Below are 21073 nucleotides of genomic sequence, written 5' to 3' on the forward strand. Positions count from 1 at the left end.
TTTAGAGCCACCATGAGTAATTATTATGAGGAAATTGAACATACAGAGTATCAGGATTAAGTTAAATTAAGTTAGATTGAAGTTATAAGAAGGCCATGTTAAAGTAATGTGTTTTCAGCAGTGTTTTAAAGTGCTCTACTGTATCAGCCTGGTGAATTCCTATTGACAGGCTATTCCAGATTTTAGGTGCATAACAGCAGAAGGCCGCCCGCCTCACCATTTCTTTTAAGTTTAGCTCTTGGAATTCTAAGGAGACACTCATTTGAGGATCTGAGGTTACGATTTGGAATATAAGGTGTCAGACATTCTGATATATAAGATGGAGCAGATTATTTAAGGCTCTATAAACCATAAGCAGTATTTTAAAGTCAGTCCTGATTGACACAGGTAACCAGTGTAGTGACATCAAAACTGGAGAGATGTGCTCAGATTTTCTTTTCCTAGTTAAGATTCTAGCAGCTCCATTCTGTACTCGTTGTAAATGATTTATGTCTTTTTTGGGTGGTCCTGAGAGGAGTGCGTTACAGTAATCTAGTCGACTGAAAACAAATGCGTGAACTAATTTCTCAGCATCTTTCAGTGATATAAGAGGTCTAACTTTACTTATGTTTCTTAAGTGAACAAATGCTGTCCTAGTGATCTGATTAATATGCGATTTAAAATTCAAATTACAGTCAACAATTACCTGTAAGCTTTTTACCTCCGTCTTGACTTTTAATCCTAATGTATCCAGTTTATTTCTAATAGCCTCATTGTATCCATTATTGCTAATCACTAAGATTTCAGTTTTCTCTTTATTTAACTTGAGAAAGTTACTATTCATCCATTCTGAGATACCAGTCAGACATTCTGTTAGTGAATCAAGAGAGTCGGGGTCATCAGGTGCTATTGATAAGGGACACACTCTTGAACCACCTGGTGGTTGTTGTGGAGGAGAGAATGAGAACAAAACTGAGTGTCATTATGAAGAACTCTGCACATCCCCTCTGTGACGCACCAATACTGACAACTTTCAGATGATGAATTATTCAACACAAGTGAGTCAAGAAATATGATGATGGCTCCTGTATACCAATGGCAATACACAGAGGGCAGCCCCCTTGGTTTCCAGCAGGTTCACGGGTCATAAGCATGGGAACTCAACCCTGCTGGGGCCCATAGCCACCGGCAGGGGGCACACAGACATTTTCAGGACCCTATTTGGCCCGGAAGAAGCTCATTGGGCACCTGGAGTCCATTTAAAAAGGGGCTGGTCGACAGAAGTCAACGGCAGATTCTGGAGGAAGAGGACAAAGCCAGACGAGGAGTGGAGGCGGAAGGACTGGCGGTTAAAGGGACTGTTTTGTGCTCTGTGAGCCTTGTGTGAGTTGGTGCACTGGGTGCTAAACCTGTCTGTGTCGGGTTTGGGGTGGCTCTACGTGCCCTGGGCTTTCACACCTCAAAACTCAGCTAAAATGGAAATGCACAACTGTGATAGGGGGTCTGTGGTATAGGACAGGTTTTAAATAAATAATCAGGACTGCAGAACTGCTCCAGTGGTGGTAGGGGTATCTGGTTGATCACCCGCACACACATATGTGCGTATGTGAGCTCCAGTCAGGTGCCTCATTCGCCCCTCGGAGGTAGCGAGCTGTCACACCCGTACCCAGTTAGGCAGGTTAAGATAAGAGGAGCCTAAACAGCAGAAGGGAAGGTGACAGCAGACAGAACAATGAGAGATAGAGGTTAAAGAATGGGAAAAGAAATGCAGAAGAGGAGAGCCCTAGGGGGGCATGGGGCCGACATTCGGGATCTGAAGAGGGCAACTCAAGCTGAGCATTTTTATGGAGTAACTGTAACGAGCCTTCATAAGTCCGGGAAGAGGCTGTGGGAGATCTGATCTGAGGCTCGGCTTGGAGCAGGCACCCTGCTGGGAGCCATGGAGGGGAGAAAAGGTTGGCTTTGCCTGTCGGTTGGGCATCTCCTTTGCTGCCAGGCCCCGTTGCGTGGTAAGCAGATGAGACATCAGTTTAAAAAGGATGCACCGGGCACTGAGATGTTTCCTGCTATGGAATTTTGACCTCATTTTTAGGAGCTATTTATTCATTATGGATCCTCCACACAGTTTCACTGATTTTATGGATTATTTATTTAGTGAACATTTGAAATGTTTGGGACACGTTTTATTCTTCTAATGGTTTTCAGTCATTTGCCAGGCTCATCTTGGTTATGACTATCGACAGTTTTGGGTCAAAGATTGGAGGCAATCTGGGCCGTCACAACGACTCGACTGTCATGCCATTGGACAACCAATGTCACATGTTGTCCACTTCCCGGCCTAGAAACACCTTGACCACCATAAACAGAGTCCAAAGTAACAGTAAAGATTTACAAGGGGTGTGTCAAGCAATTCATAACGTAATGGGAACGGTTCGGCGATTACAGGGTGATTTGAAAGTCGTCTAGCATGCAGAAAAGAAAAATGAGACAAGTGATACGGTGAACACCAAATCTTAAACGAGATTTTTGATTTTTTGCTTTTTTTTTGTGTTACAGCCGGACAGAGGAGCCAGATGGCCCTGGTCAGCGACCTCTTTGAGCAGCAGCTGGGCGGACATCTTTTGCAGGTAACAGAAGCCTTCCTGATTTATTTACCACACGTCATCAACACTCTTAGTTGTGTAACTCCATGCAGGACAGCCACTTCACAACATCAGTAAAACATGAGTGACCATTTAGGAAAATGAATAGGAAGGATGGGACTATCAAGTAGGGTCCGGGAGCAGAGCAAGGACTCATGTGTGACAGAACTCGTCCCACCAAAGTCTGAAAGCATCCAGCTGTCACCACAGGCACGCGAGGGCCCAGTTTGGTAAAGAGCTGCCAAAAAAGTTGCAATTGGGGTCATATCCCAGGTTGGGGGTCCATATGCTTGTTTTGTGTCTTTGTTGTACACTTTTGATTTATTTGTTTGTGTTGCTGCTTCTTTCTGTTAGGATTTGCAGTATTCTTTATATTGTATGTATCTTTTTTATCTATGCCGGTGTTATGTGCCATTGGTGGTCATCCAAGAGGATAGGCTACCTGCCAATCAGAGCCAGGAACTGCCCCCTCCACCCTAATAAGTTGGAGGGTCTCCCACACTTCCTGATGGTTCACTTTGGATGCGCTAAGAGGGTTTTGGTGAATTATTGAATTGCTGTTGGATTTGTTATAAATTACTGCGTTTTCAACTTGTTTGCACTTTCTTTCAACCACACTTTGGATTCTTCTATTGAAACTGAATTGCCTCTTTAAGTCTTTTGTGCTCTTCTGTGTTTTGCTAATTGCAACAGAACAGTTTGTGAGAATAAAACTTTGTTATTTTATAAAGATGCTCTGTTAACACCCTTGTATCTAGCCAGTCATAACAATTGGTAGAGCAATGGAGGACACACATCAGTGAGAACGACTGACATTTGTAATGGATGGCATGCAGGGACTGGCATCCTGACTGGTACAGAACAGGGATCCTTACCTGATCAGGAGGCCAGTATAACCGAAGGACCAGGGAAGACAATGTATTTTGGTAGTTTTATTCCACAGAATTTTGGTGGAGTTCCTAGGTTTCGCTATGTTGACAGGTTTACAGCCGCAGGGCATCTTGGGAACTGTTGTGTTCTGTGAGTGCCACCAGGTGAGATTGTAGATATTCATGGTCCCTGCTTTGTGGGGCTTCAGCTGTACCCAGAAGTGATTCCAAGGGACAAACTTATAACACTAAGAGTACTCCTGGGTTCTGTCTAAAAAAAGCAGCTCCATCTCCAGTATGGGAGATGGAGTCGAGAGAAAGCAGAAAAAGCTTGCCTGGAGGAAAGGAGGAGGAAGAGTTCTATCAAGTGTGGTGTGTGTCTTTTGAAATCTTTATTAAAGAAAGGTATTTAAAGATTAAAGCCTTTCAATTAAATTGGGACTTGTGTCTGTGCATTTGTGTCTGAAGCTTCAGGTGCTGCAAAGCCCCCTGGTGGTCATGCACTTTCCATCAAAATTAACAAAGTGAGCCAAGTCACACTGTATCCAGAAGGGGGCGCATGCTCCCTGGGAATGTGTCGCTTTAGAACTGCAGCCATACTAAAACAGCACAGCCAAGTCAGAACTTTTATTTTTATCTATCTATCTATCTATCTATCTATCTATCTATCTATCTATCTAATAAGTATATAGTACCTTTCTATCTATCTATCTATCTATCTATCTATCTATCTATCTATCTATCTATCTATCTATCTATCTATCTATCTATCTATCTATCTATCTATCATATAGTGCCTTTCATCTATCTATCTATCTATCTATCTATCTATCTATCTATCTATCTATCTATCTATCTATCTATCTAATAATTATATAGTGCCTTTCATCTATCTATCTATCTATCTATCTATCTATCTATCTATCTATCTATCTATCTATCTATCTATTATAAAGTGCCTTTCATCTATCTATCTATCTATCTATCTATCTATCTATCTATCTATCTATCTATCTATCTATCTATCTATCTATCTATCTATTATAAAGTGCCTTTCATCTATCTATCTATCTATCTATCTATCTATCTATCTATCTATCTATCTATCTATCTATCTATCTATCTATCTATCTAGTAACCACGGCATAGAAACTAAGATGAGCCAGTACAGCACTGAAGACAGGACAGATTTCAGTTGTTTCTCAGTGTAGCTCAATATGAGGCTGCTGTACATTTTTTCCTGACAATGTCACTTTTATCCAGCAGGGGGCACATGCTCCCTGGTAATGCATTCTTTTATAATTGCAGACCCCCTACATACTACACTCAACATACTTCATACTACAACCAACATACTCCTCCCTAGTATCAGGATGATGTGGACTTTGTTTTTCCTTTTTTAATTTTTTTAGTTATTTTCCTTGGCCTCTATAAATAATGAGAAGCAGCACTTTGAGTATGTTTAGAAGTCAGGAGGTTTAATGCTCTGGTGTGTTTACTTGATGTAGGTCATCTTTGAAGGCATTTATTTTGAGATATATCTTCCCGAGCCACCATTTTTTTTTTAGTATTGGTGCCGCCATTGTTTGCTATTTGTAACTCAGGGTTGCCAAACTGAAGATGTCCAGGGGCTTCATGTATAACGGCGTGTGTAGAACTCACACTATAACATGGCGTAAGCACAAAAGAGGGAATGTGCGTATGGACAGAAAAATCCAGATGCAGGAATCTGTGCATACGCAAACTTCCACGTTCTTCCATTACATAAATCCCCATCAGCGTGAAAAATAACGCTCATGCACGCGCCTGCTGTCCCACCCTAACTTTTCATGACGATAGGAGTTAAAGCATGTTATTAAACATGGGAACACGGTGGCACAGTGATTGTGTGCAACCTTTGATAAAATAATTTATTGCAGCAGTAATGTCTCTTTCAAACGTACTAACCTTCAATTCCTGTCATTACTTTTCTTTCTCCAAATACCCAATCGCCACACAATCAGCTCTGTAATGGACGTTAAGCCATCTGCGAGCTTATAACACCGATTCTTCAGTACTTTTAAGGAACATTGAAATATCTTCGTAGTATGTGTTTAATTATTCTATCCTTCACGCCAGTCCCAATGAAGCATACAGTGCGGGGCAGGAACAATCCGTGAGTGGAGCGCCAGATCCTTGCTGGTGTAGCAACACCATGTCTTTTAATTATTAAACGATATAGATTATTTAAATAAAGTTAAAGTTTTATCTGTATAATAAAATAAACATATTTTGCTGCATTTCATCTTAAAAAGATATTGTCATCATATGCAAATACGCGCTTTATAAAGTGGCTCAGGTTGAGTAATATTATAACTGTAGTGCAGGTTTACAGTGAGGTGATTGTACTTATAAGTACAGACAGTTCTACAAGGAGCAATTGATGGACTGATTGAGTGCGTTTAGAGCTCTTGGGATGAAACTCTTTCTGAACCGCGAGGTCCGTACAGGAAAGTCTCTGAAGTGTTTGCCGTGTGAGGAGCAGTTCAAATAGACTGTGCACATGGCTGAGGCAGCGTGTACTTGATGTTGTATCACAATAATTCTCTTTCTGATCAGCTTCTCCGAGTGGTGCAGTGAGAGTAATATGGAAATATGATCCGATGTGGCAACCCCTAACGGGAGCAGCTGAAAGAAGAAGAAGAAGGTGCAGTGAGAGTAACAACGCTAAAGCAGCTATGGTATTTAGTTTGGTATAGTTTGACCATTCTGTGGATCATTATATTATTACAGGTTAATTACAATCAGATGCATTAAACTAATAAACAATATGCGGTTAATTTCAGTATATTTATAAAGCCGCGTCAGGGATGTGGATATGAAAAAGAAAGAGTAACAGTAGCACTGTGCCGACTGTCTGCAAAACTGAGCAGGGAACCTGCGTCTGATAAGGTATGAGCTGCCATGGAAATGTGTGTGGCTCTACGGCAAGTTTAGGTTTTATACATTGCAATTCGAACGTGGAAACGTTCTTACACAACATTTCTGTGCATACGCACTGTTTATACATGAGGCCCCTGGAGTTTGTGACGTGTGACAAATTAGTGTCGCACCCTCCTTTATTGTTCAGATTCGTGACTATTTCAAAACTGAAATCACCTGTGTGACATTTACTAAAGGTCTCTCTGTCTGTACATTGTTTTCTCTTCTTTGACTTTGATTTAAATCTTGCGTTTCGGCTTCGGCTACATGAAATATTTTTGTTTTTGAGTCTCCGTCGCTACACTTCTTGATTTGTAATTCGTTTTTCACCTGCTGGCCGATCTCCTCCTCCTGGTTTCGACTTTGGCTTGTCATTACACAGACGTTTTAATCTCCTGATTCCACCAAACATAAAACTGCTGCCCTGTGCTGTTATAACACCTGGTAACCATTGCAGAGAAATTAAGAGAAGAAAATGTGCTACTAAACAATGGACAGATCTGAGTCACTTGTAAATGTGAATCAGTATGTGACTGCTAATTGTGCCAGCCGCATCCGGCAGGAGGTGCAGACCCCCAGCCATGTGTTTATTGTTTTAGTACGGCGGTCTTGATATAACCAACTAAACCTTGGGGGAGATATTATGAGAAAAGCATGCAACACTAAAGAAAGGAGAGATCTGCCTTACTTTTAAATGCAAACACCTGAAGGAGGCCCATTGCGTGGTGCCGCTGGCATCAGTGACATCTGTGGTACAAGGTGGGTGTCTTTCATGAGAGGAGTCAGCGGGGGGCTGTGACAGCATTTCAAACCCTTATTGCTGTTATGATCGAGCATTTTATTAACTTTTTGTGGCTTTTCTGGGGAGTTTCTTGGACATCTTGGTGACTTACCTCTGATGTCTTAAATCAAGGGATCTGGTGTTGATTTTTATTTAGTTCTCTCATTTCCCCAGGAAGCCATAATTATTTATCATCTTTCCGCAATGCCATATTGAATTTTGATGGGCGGAGCCAGTTTAAGGTATTCGCGTCGGCCGTTGCCAAGGTAACTTCCCATAATCCCCCAGGAATGTACTTCATGTGATGTCTTCAGGTGGACCCTATAAACGGACATATTAATACACCATTTTGACATCCGTGTTTGAGTTTCTGTACCCTTTTTTGGGGGATTCTTGATATCGTTTTTTCTAATAGCTTTTGAATGATCTTTTATTCTTTTTTGTTTTTTGTTTTGGTTAGTCTTTAGTGGTCTTAGTCCTTGGTGAGAAGATGGTTTGTCTTTTTCGTTACTAAGCCCTTCTTGAATTTCTGACCCGGAATCATCGCCTGACCCTAAAGTAAAATTCTCTCTTCTGCAGCAGAACAATAGCAGCTTCTTTGTTTTCCGAGAAGGTAGCCATGAGAACACAATTTTCTCAAAGTTACTGCCTCAAACACATAAACATAAAAATGAAAACAAATGAATCAACATATTTGTTTAAAAAAAATGTGAGGCTCACAAACTGAAAGTAAAGCAAACAACAACACAACATACATTCTGTAATAATGTGCTCCTGTTCTGGGTTTTGATTCCTACCTAAAATGCACAAAAAAAGGCCAAAGATCTTTAGAAATGTCTGGGCTCTGTTAGCTTAGTAAAGAAATCTAAATAATCAACGCCTCAGACCAGCGACTGGGCAAAAACGGCCTTGGCAGATTTCGGCCTTTAAGTATTTGCAACCCGAGTTTTCATAACAGTTTTTATCGTGCCCCCCCTAACATTTTTTTGAAATCTAGATGCATATTTTATTACACCTACTTAACATTTGTCGACATTTATCTAACTCTACTGTATATTTATTGTTCTAGTATCAGAATGTAGTTTAAGTTAATTTGTTTTGGTTTCAACAGATGTTTTTTTTTCATATTTTTGATTCTTGTGTTCATTTTTTCACATCTTCGCACCCCTCAAGGGGGGCCTGCCCCACCGGCTGAGAACCACTGACCTAGACCTGAGTATTAACATTTGCAGGGCACCATCTGTTGGAATGTGTTTTGTAACACATAAATAAATGCACTGCATTTATCATTCCAACAGACGGTGCACCACAAAACTTTGCAGTACTCAAATGCATTGCATTTGTCATTCCAAAAAAAGTATATCACACATATTTGTAGTGATAACATGCATTTCTGTTTGTGTGCACCATCTGTTGAAATGACAAATGCAATGCATTATGGGGTCCATAAAAATATGATTTATGATACTTGTAAAGGTATAAAAGAGGTAAACTCAAATCATGCCTGGCTCTTACAAACAAAGGATGGTGTATGTAAGGATTGTGAATGTGCCCAAAATATTAACATTTATATGTTACTTACATAAAAGCCAGATTGATTTGACTTTACCTCTGTTATACCTTTACGAGTATCATACATTTACACCGGCTGTTACAGACTGGAATCAAATGTATGTTTTTATTCTAAAATAGTAAGAATACGAGCAGCTCATTTCTCAAAACAGACTCGAACCCGTGAAGCTTTGATTACCAGTCAACAGCTGATACCGTTGCGCTACTGAAGCAGTCGTAGTAAACGTGTCGCACCTGTGGTCCCCGGCCGGGGCTGGAGCCTGGCCGGGACGCCCAGGAGGACGAGAGGAGGGCTTGTGCCTCCTCCAGACCGCGAGGGGGCGTCCCGATGCCGGTCTATCCCGTACGGTCCTCGGCTGGGGCTGGAGCCCGGCCGGGACGCTTTGGAGGACCAGAGGAGGGCGTATGCCTCCTCCAGACCGAGTGGGGGCGTCCATCCTGGTTAGGCAGGGGGCCTCGGGTACAGGGCATGGAAGCCCAGCCCTGTAGGGACCCATGGCCACCCCAGTGCCTAATTATCCTGGGAGCCCGGCACTTCCGCCACACCAGGAAGTGCCGGGAAGACTTTATGTGGCGCCCGGAGAGCTGCCAGGAAGGCAGCCGACACTTCCGCCACGCTGGGGCGTGGCTAAGGAGCAGATGCCGGAAACACCTGGGGCTCATCCGGGGGCATTATATAAGGGGCCACCTCCCTCCAGTGAGTGGTGGAAGTCGGGAGGAAGTGGACTGAGCGAAAGGAAGGACTGGAGGCGGCCAGGAAGGCACAAAGGACTGTGGGCCTGGACTTTGGGGAAATCGGTGCGAGAAGGCACTGGGGGTGCACATGAGCACAAACTGTAAATAGTGTACATAAATAAACAGTGTGTGGATAGAAAATATGCTGTCCGTCTGTCTGTGCCGGGGCCAGCGTTCACACACCCTAACGCGTGTTGTTTTTCAGCAGTTATATTCTTTAATGAAAGCGCACTTGTTCTGTTATATTTGTACCTTTTGTGAAAGTGTTTCTTTGATATTTGGACTTCAGGCTTAACACATTATACACTTCATGTCTACATTTTGTCAATTATTACTGAAACATGAAAAACGTTTCTGTTTTAACAATGTGTTTTCATAGATCGTTGTAGACACGGAACACACACGAAATACATGTGTTCCAGATAACGATCTAGTATTTCTAAGAGGTGTCATTTTGCTTGACTTCTCACTCTATACAACTCTAAGCAACTGACACGCAGGTAAACAGACTTGAGCTGAGAAAACTGTGTGCCCGTAGGGGATGTGATAGCAGGCTGCTTGCTTATCAACACATTTAACATTTATATGTTACTTACATCTTGCCTGAAGAAGGGGCCTGGGTTGTCTCGAAAGCTGGCATATTGTAATCTTTTTAGTTAGCCAATAAAAGGGGTAATTTTGCTTGACTTTTCACTATGCTACTTACATTACATTCTCGTACCACTGCTCGCATACTAAAGTGTCAGCAGGTATTTTTCATGGCATTACACGTGTAATTTGTGAGCATGCCCTTGACGATCAAACAGAGGAAGCTCTGCAGTATACTTGTGACTTCATGCTGTAGGAAGATAAGTAAATAAATCAAGATAAGTAACATTCAATCTGGCTTTTCCATAAGTAACATATGAATGCTTCTTATGTAAAGACCATCACAAAACATAATCACAAACATGAGTTTGCACGATATGTTGGCGAGCTCTGTAATTGGTACTGTTTCTTTGAAGGACAGGTGATTGGCAGGATGACGCCGGACTTCGTCCTGTATTCATACGGTGCCATCTTTCGCCCTTACGCCTGGTGCAGCTGCGTTGTTCTTATAAGCGAGTGGACGTTTCTTGTGGGTAGGGCTCTGTTAAAGCCCGATCGAATGTTATTTACTACACGACTGTTTTCAAATAAAGACGCGCTATAAAATAGGTGAACTCAGATCAGAGAAAGAGAATGATGAGGAATAAACACGAGAATGAAAAGATTTGTTGTTTGGTGAAAAAGAAATCCACATACACGGGCAACAGAGAGACGCGAAGTTGCTGGTGCGTAGCACAGGCATGGGGTGTTGGTGAGCAAAGCTCCCTAGTTTTGTTAAAAAAATACTGTGGACAGATGAGACTATGGTAGAGTTATTTGGTCACAACCAGAGGTGCCTTGCATGGTGAATGAAAACATCCAGCATTCCAGGAGAACAACTTGCTGCCTACTGTCAAATGTTCGAGAGTCAGTCACAAAGGTGAAGTTACGCCAGGGTTGGATGATCCATAGCACCGTTCAAAATCTACCAAGGAATTCCTGATTCAGTTCAATCAGTGGTGGTCTCTATTAAACGAAGGACATTCAAAAAGTTTCCGCACTTTTTTTCAACTCTGTTTATTAAGAATTTCAAAAACAAATGACGTCACTTTACTACTCAGTCACCTTCCTTTGCGATGTAGTTTTCCCAGCATCGTACCAACTTTTTAATGTCGTCAGCAACAAATTCATCTGTTCTTCATAAATCAGTTCCAGGGTTCTTTCTTCATTCCTCGTGGTTGTGGCTGTAGCTGGACGCTCTGCATCCGCCACACTAGTACAGCCTAGTAGTCCTGAGAGGAGTGCATTACAGTAATCTAGTCGACTGAAAACAAAAGCGTGAACTCATTTCTCAGCATCTTTCAGTGTTATAAGATGTCTAACTTTAGCTATATTTCTTAAGTGAAAAAATGCTGTCCTAGTGATCTGATTAATATGTGATTTAAAATTCAGGTTACAGTCAACGGTTACCCCTAAGTTCTTTACCTCCATCTTGACTTTTAATCCTAATGCATCAAGTTTATTTCTAATAACCTCATTATTGCCAATCACTTCTGTTTTCTCTTTATTTAGCTTGAGAAAATTGCTACTCATCTACTCAGAAACACAAGTAAGACATTGTGTTAGTGAAACAACAGATTCGGGGTCATCAGGTGCTATTGATAAATACAGTTGAGTGTCATAGCTGTGGTAGCTCACGTTGTGCCCTGAGATAATCTGACCTAACGGAAGCATGTAGATTGAGAAGAGCAGCGGACCCTGGATAGAGCCTTGTGGACCACCATATAGAATATCGGGGGTCTTTGAAGATTAATTATCACAACTAAAAGAATTTTCTACCTGCCAGGTAGTTCACAGGATCTGTGGCTTCATTTGCATCTGTTACGTGGGACTGATTCATGGACATTGTCGTAGGTGTTTATTGTTGTGTGTTGTATTTATTATTGCCGTAGAGGAAGGGGAGGGTTACCTGATTATTTGTAGTTCAAATTGACTTTCCATTTAATATATTATTACTAGCTGTGTAAGCCCGTGCTGTAAAAAGCCCAGGCACCTAGAAACCATGGATTCTGGCACTTCAATGAATCAATCAATCGTGTCGGGTTTGCATTAGCAGTGTCTCTCTCCTCGGCGGTTTTGTTTTGCTGATGTGCTCGTCTTGCTTGTGTATGAGCGGCTAAGCGAGTTTCTCTTTCCTCAGTTATTTCGTTATGCCGATGTGCTCGCCCCCCTTGTCTATCAGCGGCTAAGCGAGTTTCTCTCTCCTCTGAGGTTTCGTTTTGCCAATGTGCTCGCCTCATTTTTATATCAGCAGCTCAGCGAGTTTCTCTCTCCTCGGAGGTTTCGTTTTGCCAATGTGCTCCCCTCATTTTTATATCAGCAGCTAAGCGAGTTTCTATTTTCTCAGCGGTTTCGCTTTGGCGACTGAGTCGCTTTCTTTTAGCTTCATGCTGTAGCCTCGTACTTCTTTCTTCTTCCGACTTGTTAACTTGGAGCTGCCTTGACGGTACTTTGTGCTTCAAGCTGTAGCCTCGCACTTCTGGGCCTGACACACAGACACACACACTTCCACGCATAGACATTTATATATAAGATTATTCATTTATTTGATTTATTGGATTCCGTGTCTCTGTCTGTGAGTGAGTGTTGGGTTTGGACCAAGGCTGGGTGCGTTCCTGGAATCCCCACTAAAAAAATGAATAAATTGCCGTCCCTTCGACGGTGTTAATCTGCCCTGCTATATGTGGACCTCCAAGAATCCAAAAACCTGGCCTACCTCCACCTTCTCACCGTTAATGTTTATGGGATGGCGACCATTCCAGTTCAGTCCCCTGAAGTCCAGAATGTGGAGTGGTGGCTCTGAAGCTAGGGATCTGCACTGGCAATCAGAAGGTTGCCGGTTCGAATTCTGTAAATGCCAAAAAGAACCCTGCTCTGTTGGGCCCTTGAGCAAGGCCCTTAACCTGCAATTGCTGAGCGCTTTGAGTAGTGAGAAATGAGGTATATAAATGCAAAGAATTAAGAAAGAATTAGAATCAGTTCCTTTGTTTTCCCAGAATCTAATGCAAGGTTGTTGTTTTGGCTCCGGCTGTCCAGATTCTCAGCCTCTTCTCTATGAACTGCTTCATCATTATTGGTGAACAGGCCCATCACTGTGGTGTCGTCTGCAAACTTTCTTATAATGTTAGCATCATGGGTAGGTTTGTAGTCGCTTTTGTGAAGTGGGAGTAAAGGAGAGGGCTCAGCACCCAGCCCTGTGGTGCCCCAGTGTTCTGGTGAAGAGAAGTGCTTACCCATGTGCACAGTTTCGTGAGAAAATCTAAAATCCTGTTGAGACCCAATTTGTTTAGTTTTATATTGTGTTGTTGAAGGTGGAGTGTGGTATAGCGGGTCCACAGCTCACTGAGCAAAGGCCATTCATTTTAAATAAATAATCACCGCTCTCGCGGCGGCTTAGCTCGGGGGCGTTGGGCCATGGCGAGCCGCGGGACGCTAGGGGGTGTGGGCGTTTCTTACCGAGTGTACAGGTGAGGAACTGCCCACATCCGTGATTGCTCCCGTGGCTAATACGTTACAGCTGTCATGGCCCCTCGTCATTTAAAAGAAGCGCGAGTCGGTCGGGTGAGAAGGGAGGAAAAGAAAGAAAGAGAAGGAAGCAGAGGTTGGAAGCAGGAAGGAGAAAGAAGAGAGAGTGTGAGCAAATCGGTGCAGCAGGAAGGAGGCGAGCAAACGCTCGCAGGCAGCTGAAGGCCGCCTAGGTGTTTGGCCAACACCTGGGAGAAGTGGTTGTGGTCACGCTCGCAGAAGTTTGTTTTTGCAGGGCGGGAGTGACCGGGAAGGTGCGGGACTCTCCGCAGACTTGGGACGTAGTGTTCCCTGTGTGAGAGCCTTGGTCACAGTGGAATTCGCAAGTCACTGTCAGGGGGGAGCCGACCGGAGCCAAGGTTCGGGAAGGCGACTGGCAGTGGTAGTAGCAGCAGGAGGAGGCAGAAGGTCAACTGCATTGAGAGCGTCTCGCCTGTTGCAGGGCCCATATGGGAAGCTAACGCTAACAGAAGAAGCACCGGGCTTGTTGTTGTTGTCTTAAAGACTGCTTCCCGTAGGAACATTTTAACCTCTGGTTTTAAGGATTGTTTTTTTTCTATTTGTGTGTTTCAACCTCCACGTTTTCATTTTATGGATTATTTATTTATTGAAGAACTGAAGCACTGCACTTTACTTATTGAACACTGTTTTGTTGGATTTTTAATAAAAGCACTGTTACACTTTTTTCAACCATCCCCTTGCATCCCCAGATGTTATTGCCTCCACTGACTAGCTCACTCGGTTTCATTATCCACGGTGTTGGGTTTAAGGCTTCCAAATAGCAATGGGAGTGTGGAGCCAGAAACCACATCGTCACATGGAGCTGTAGTCAATGAACCAGCATCCACACATAGCTGTCCCTCTGTTCCAGGTGTGACAGCATCCTCGATAGACCCGTTTGCCCTATAAGTGAACTGGTATTGGCCCAGGGAGATGGGGATATTCCTCTTAATGTGTCTGAGGGCAAGTCGTTCAAAGCCCTTCATAACAATAGGGGTCATGGCCACCGTGTGATAATCGCTCAGGGAACTCACCAATGCCTATTTTGGAATGGGGACAATTGTAGGAGACTTGAGGTAAGTGGAGGCAGTGGCCTGCTCTAAACAGGATGGTAAACACTGCTGTCAGATGTTTGGCACAATGCTTCAGGACGTATCCAGGAACCCCATCAGGGCCTGCTGCCTTATTAGGGTTAACGTGGCTTAGAGCCCATCTCACCTCAATGAGAGGGTAACAAGGAATATCTGATGGTTAAAGTGAGATCAAGCAGGAGGAGGTGATGAGGACAGATGACATGTTGGTGGCTTCAGCCTGAGCCGTCTCAATAAAATGGTCTCCCTTGAAGCCTGACTCATTAGGATCAGACAGATAGAACTTAAGTTTTGTATTCTTCAGGAGTGCTGGTGATGACAAGATGTAAAATGAAAAGAAATATTTTTTTCCAACGTAAGAGATGCCCTTTACCCAAGGCGGCAATTTGTCACAATTGGCACACTGATGCACTTACTACGTAGTAGAATGGTTTGAACTGTCACCCTTAACAGTCACAGTCCAATCCCCTCACCGCTAGGCCACACAACTTGAAATGCACCACGTCCCCCCATCCTGTTTGTGAACATGCGTGATTATAGTATAAAAATATTTAAAAGGTGCCATCAGAATAGCTGAACGACACAGACTGCACAAGCAGCAGGAGGTGAAAGGTTAAAGAGGCTTTGTGTCTGACTCGGTGGTCGAGTTGGCAGCGAAATTGCTCCATTGATATCGCACAGCAATTTAACAGACAATTATCTGATGATTTGGCTTGGCGGCTGCCTGCAAAACGGGCAGAGCGTCAAAAAGGAGCTCATTTCCAGGCCTGTGAGGCTGTCAGGGGGCTGCGGAGTGACTGGCCCTCATTTTCTGCCTCACTTCTCCCTTGTCATCTCTCGGGCGGTCCTCGGGTTCTTGTGTGAATGCTCGCAAGATTGATTCCGACATCCCAAATGCGCCTTTATTGGTGCAGATTAACATGATCTGCGCTCAGGAATCATTGTGAGAAGGGAGGAAAGGGCCTGGCTTTGCCTGACAACGGCACGTCTCTGATAAGGAGGACTCTGTTAAGAGCTGCTCATGGACGATGACACCGCAGAAGACCTGCAGGCACAGCAGTAGTGGGACACCAGTCCACCTGGCAGCTCGACTTTTACAAGTTTTGTGTCACTTTTTCCATTTTTGTCACAAGCCACTGGTGGTAGCCAATACCCTGCCAGCAGTGCCTAACCAGTTGGCACCAAGGGTACCCCCAAAAAAGTCACAACACAAAATGTTAAAAATAAGTACATGGTTAGAAATCTACAAATGTGATAGTGCTAAAGTCAAAAATAATAAACAGGACAGCTTATCCACAAGAATCAAAAATACTGATAAGAGTCCAGGGAAACAATTAAAAATAAATGAGGACAAAAATATGCTATGGACACCATATATATATACACAAATGAGTCCAAAGTACCAAAAATTACAAAAATATGTACATACAAAATGAAGAAAATTAGGAAATAAAACTCCAACCAGCAGTTATAATTCTAGCTTTACAAGAATGAATTTATCTAATAAATAGACAAGTGTCTACAGTAGGTATCTGTGTGTCTGGTTGCTGTGTCTCTGTTATTCCAACAGATGGCTCATCATAAACATTTGTCGTAATAAAATGCATTTCATGTCTCAATCCAACAAATGATGCATCTCAAGAATTAACACTGCTTTTACAAATCTCGTACAAATGGCATTTAACAGAAACATGTGCATTGCATTTGTCATTCCAGCAGGTGGTGCATCTTATGCATTAATACAGCTTTTATAAATCCCATACCAAATGACATATAGCAGAGACATAACATTGCCTCTGTCATTCCAACAGATGGCACATTACAAACATTTGTAGTCATGCATTTTGTAAGTGTGGACAAAGTCGAGACAACAGCAGGCAGACACCTATTCAAATAAGCAGAATTCTTTTATTTCTTTATTCTTGGTGAGTAGAGGGTCTTTGCCTTACAGAGACTAAGTGCAAAAAGCCCCCTCATAGGGGGGTAAGTTGCATTTTTATAACAGAGATCTTCAAAGAAACAGTTAGAAAAAATAAGCTCAGTTTCATCCAAAGGTCACAGAACATTCTGACATAATTTGTTGTTTGCAGAAATTCTAGTCTTTTCTTATATTTTTAATTAAGCTTATCAGATAACTTGTCATACGTTTGGCATCTTAATTGGACGATAACCTAGACACTGCTAAAGCAACACGGGAAATAGCCGAAAACTGCATTCCACACTGGCAGCCCTACTCTATGTTAGCACACTTATTTATCTGTTATAATAATACCTAGCCATACAGAGAACATGCAGATTTTTATACAGAAGCTAGCAATAGATTTTAACTTCCATTCCACATCAGTCACTACAAATGTTTGTGAGGTACCATCTGTTGGATAGACAAATGCAATGCTTTTTATTCACATATACATTACAGAACAAATTCCAATAGATTAATGTTGACATCTATGTTGTTTATTTAGATTTAAGCCCATCTTAGATGGGCAGCACAGCTAATTGTGCCAAACTGGGTGGTACCAAAGGTGCCCCAGAAAACAGTTAAAAATCCACAAATATGATTGTGCCAAAGAAAAAATAATAATAAGGACAGCTTATCCACAAGTATCAAAAAATGTTGGAAAGAATCCAGGTGAACAATCAAAAAGTGAAAACAGCAACAACAGGACAAAAACTAAATACAAAAATAACATGGCATGGACACCATGTATATTGTAAAACGAGTCCATACTACCAAAGATTACAAAAATATCAACATAAAAAAATGAAGAAAATCAGGAGAAAAGAAAAAAAAATGAACTATCAATTATTTTTCTCTTTGTGGGAATTAATTCCCCTTAACAAAAGGACAAGTGTCTAGGTATCTGTGGGTCTGCCTGGTTGCAGTGTCTTTGTAATTCCAACAGAAGGCTCATAACAATCATTTGTAAAAAAAAATAAAATATATTTAATTTGTCATTCCAACAGATGGTGCATCATAGACATTGACACTGATTTTACAAATCCCATACTAAATGGTATGATAAATGCATTGCATTTGTTATTTCAACAGATGGAGCATCACAGACATTTTGTAGTAATGCGTTGTGTGAAATGTTTGTGATGTGACAAATGAAATGCATTTTATTCATACATATAGTACAAAATACATTCCAATTGATGGTGCATCACACATATTAATTGCAACGTTTATGTTGATTACTTTGATTTCAGCACATCTTAGACAGGTAAGCAGAGCTAGTAGTACCCAACTGAGTGGCACCAAGGATACCCCAGAAAGGGTCATGGCATTAAAGGCAGATGATTAAAATAAGAACGCAGTGGAATATCCACAAATATGATGCAGCCAGACACAGTTCAGGTGCACAAAAATAATAAACAAGACAGTTTATCCACAAGAATCCAAAAACGCTGGTAAGAAAAAGAAATATCAAGAAGGAAAACAAAAGCAATAAGAACAAAAGCTAAATGCAAAAATAACACTGTAAGGACTCCATGTATATGCCAATATCAATGCAAACTAGAAAAAATATGTACACATATGATTGAAATTAGCAAATTGGCTGCATATAATTATGGCTCATGCATGTCAGAGTTGATTTCTGCCTTAACTTGTTCCTGCCGGTATATGCCCACAGTGACCTACGCAGGTCTGAGAATCCACCTTAATAAAAGAATAAGTGTCTGTATTTCTATGTGTCTCAGTGTCTGTCATTCCAACAGATGGCTCATCAAAACCATTTGTAGAAATAAAATGCATTCCATTTTTCATTTCAACAGATGGTGCATCACAACCATTGACGCTGAATTTACAAGTCTCATTCTAAATGGCATGTAAAATAGACATACGCATTGTATTTGTCATTCTAACAGATGGTGGTAATGCATTTTGTTACTACAAATGTTTTCTTTTGAAATGACAAGTGCCATACATTTTATTACTACATGCATTACAAAATACATTCTAACTGGTGCATTTGCAAACGTTAATGCTGAGATCTGCATTGAGTAATTAGATTTCAACTCATCTTAGATGGGTAGCACAGCTAAATCGCTTATAGTCAGCCCATCAGATATTAAATCACAGCTCACCAAATCTCTTACTAAAAAACCACATACAACACCAAGCCTGAATAAATCAGAATGGAGGCTCTTAAGCTCTACAGTACTGCCTTCACCAAAGCCATTTGCAGTTGGGAACGTCCCATTTGTTCACAGGGCCAACCCATGGAACTTTGTGCACACACATACATACATAAACACTTTTATAACCTCTGTAATACACACAAAATAAAAGGGCTAAACTAAAACAAACTAACCGTGTCCTAGTAAGACTTTTAACTTCTCTTTCCATCTTAACTCCCTTCTTTGTTAACATGTGTGGAGATTGAGCCCCAGAACACAGACAGGCAGACACCAAATGTCCAAAAAATACATGCGCTTAATTATTCTTTGCTATATACAGCACCTCACAATGCTCAAATCAAGCACAATTACTCAGTCCCTTCTTTCTTTTCTCTTTTCTTCTATTCTTCTGTCAGCCTTGCTCCTCCACACAAAAGCTCCGTCCTCTTCCACCCAACTCCGGCTCGTATACTGGAGTGAGGCGGCCTTTTTTATAATGCCCCGGATGTGCTCCAGGTGCTTCATGATGATCGCACTCCAGGTGAGCCCGGAATATCCTCCAACAGCACCTTCGAGTGTGGCAGAAGTGCTGCAATCCAGGCCTCCATAATCCCCCAGGCGCCCCCTGGCGGTGGCCATGGGCCCCAACAGGGTTGAGCTTTTAAGCTTTGATCCTGTGGCCCCAATGCAGGCCAGGGCATCTGCCCTCTTTTGGTCCAGGGTAGGTATTGTCCCTCTCCCGGTCCTTCCTGATCTCCTCTCCCAACCGTCTGCCATACCTGCCATAATGTGTAATCCTGGTTCAGAGCCACCCCTTGCCAGATATATTTGGCAAAAGCACATGGATGGGTCAAGTACTTGAACTAAAGAAGGTGAGCACGGCAGAGTAGAACATGCAATGACCTGCGTAAACCGTCTGTGCTTTAACACTAGAATCCCTGAAGCTCACGCAAAAAATTGTAATCCCGGCCCACCATAAATTCCTTTGCACCTCTCCGTCTGCGTCTGTTGTTTTGAAAATGTGTCGATCAGCATAAGCAGCAAGCAGCCTGCTATCCCATTCCCCCTGACGCAGCTCAAGTCGTAGAGAAGATTCTCAGAGTTCAAGTGTGTTTATCGTGGTGCGAGGTGCCTAGAGTTGTAGAAGGTAAATAATATAATATCGTTATTTGGAAAACAAACATCATGTGTGTTCCGTGTCTACATCAATCTGTTTAAATGTTGGATGACAGGAAATGTGAGGCATAAAATGCTGAACACATAGCTAAAGCAGAAGCTTCTTCCATGTTATAGAATGACATATATATAATGCGTGAAGACTTTAGTCCAAATATCAAATAAACACGTGCACTTTTATTCAAGAATATCACTAAAGAAAAAACAAACATTCGATTTACGTTGCTGTCAATGAGTTAAAATCCCGAGATCAAATGTCAGTCGACAGAAAATTGATGTGTCTTCTTAGTTGGTGCAGAGGTGAGAACTGCTGCCTTATAACCAAAAGGTTGTGGGTTCAAGTCTGGGAGCTCCTCGTTTTGAGTAGTGAGCTGCTATTATTATTATTATTATTACTATCATATAAATAAATGTCTATGTGTGGAAGTGTGTGTGTCTGTCTGTCCGGCCCAGAAGTGCGAGGCTACAGCATGAAGCTCAAAGAGCCGGCAAGGCGGCCCCAAGATAACGAATCAAAAGGAAAATAAAGTGCAAGGCTACAGCATGAAGCTGAAAGAAAGCGACTCTGTCGCCAAAGTGAAACCCCCGAGGAAAAACAAACGAGAGACAAGCTCGCTTAGCCGCTGATAGTCAAGGGGGGCGAGTACATTGGCAAAACGAAACCGCCAAGGAAAGAGAAACTCACTTAGCCACTGATATAAAAATGAGGCAAGCACATTGGCAAAATGAAATAACTGAGGAAAGAGAAACTCGCTTAGCTGCTAATACACAAATGATGTGAGCACATCGGCAAAACGAAACCTCCGAGGAGAGAGAAACTCGCTTAGCCGCTAAAACACAAGCGAGGTGAGCACGTTCGAAAAACGAAACCTCCACGGAGAGAGAAACTCATTTAGCCGCTAACACACAAGCGAGGTGACCATGTTCGAAAAACGAAATCCCCGCAGAGAGAGAAACTTGCTTAGTCGCTAATATACAAGCGAGGTGACA

The 21073-nt window shown here is 42.2% G+C and overlaps 1 protein-coding gene across 2 annotated transcripts in view; it reads left to right on the plus strand.

Moving 5' to 3' along the window:
• The window catches only part of npas1 (neuronal PAS domain protein 1), a 366892-nt gene that overhangs the window by 192260 nt on the left and 153559 nt on the right, over window positions 1-21073 (plus strand). For both annotated transcript variants that reach the window (XM_039768048.1, XM_039768049.1), the window contains one exon: window positions 2536-2606. In XM_039768048.1, the coding sequence (XP_039623982.1) occupies window positions 2536-2606 (71 nt within the window). The remainder of the gene's footprint in view (window positions 1-2535; window positions 2607-21073) is intronic.

This window comes from Polypterus senegalus, chromosome 11 (assembly GCF_016835505.1).
Source record: "Polypterus senegalus isolate Bchr_013 chromosome 11, ASM1683550v1, whole genome shotgun sequence".
NCBI lineage: Eukaryota > Metazoa > Chordata > Cladistia > Polypteriformes > Polypteridae > Polypterus > Polypterus senegalus.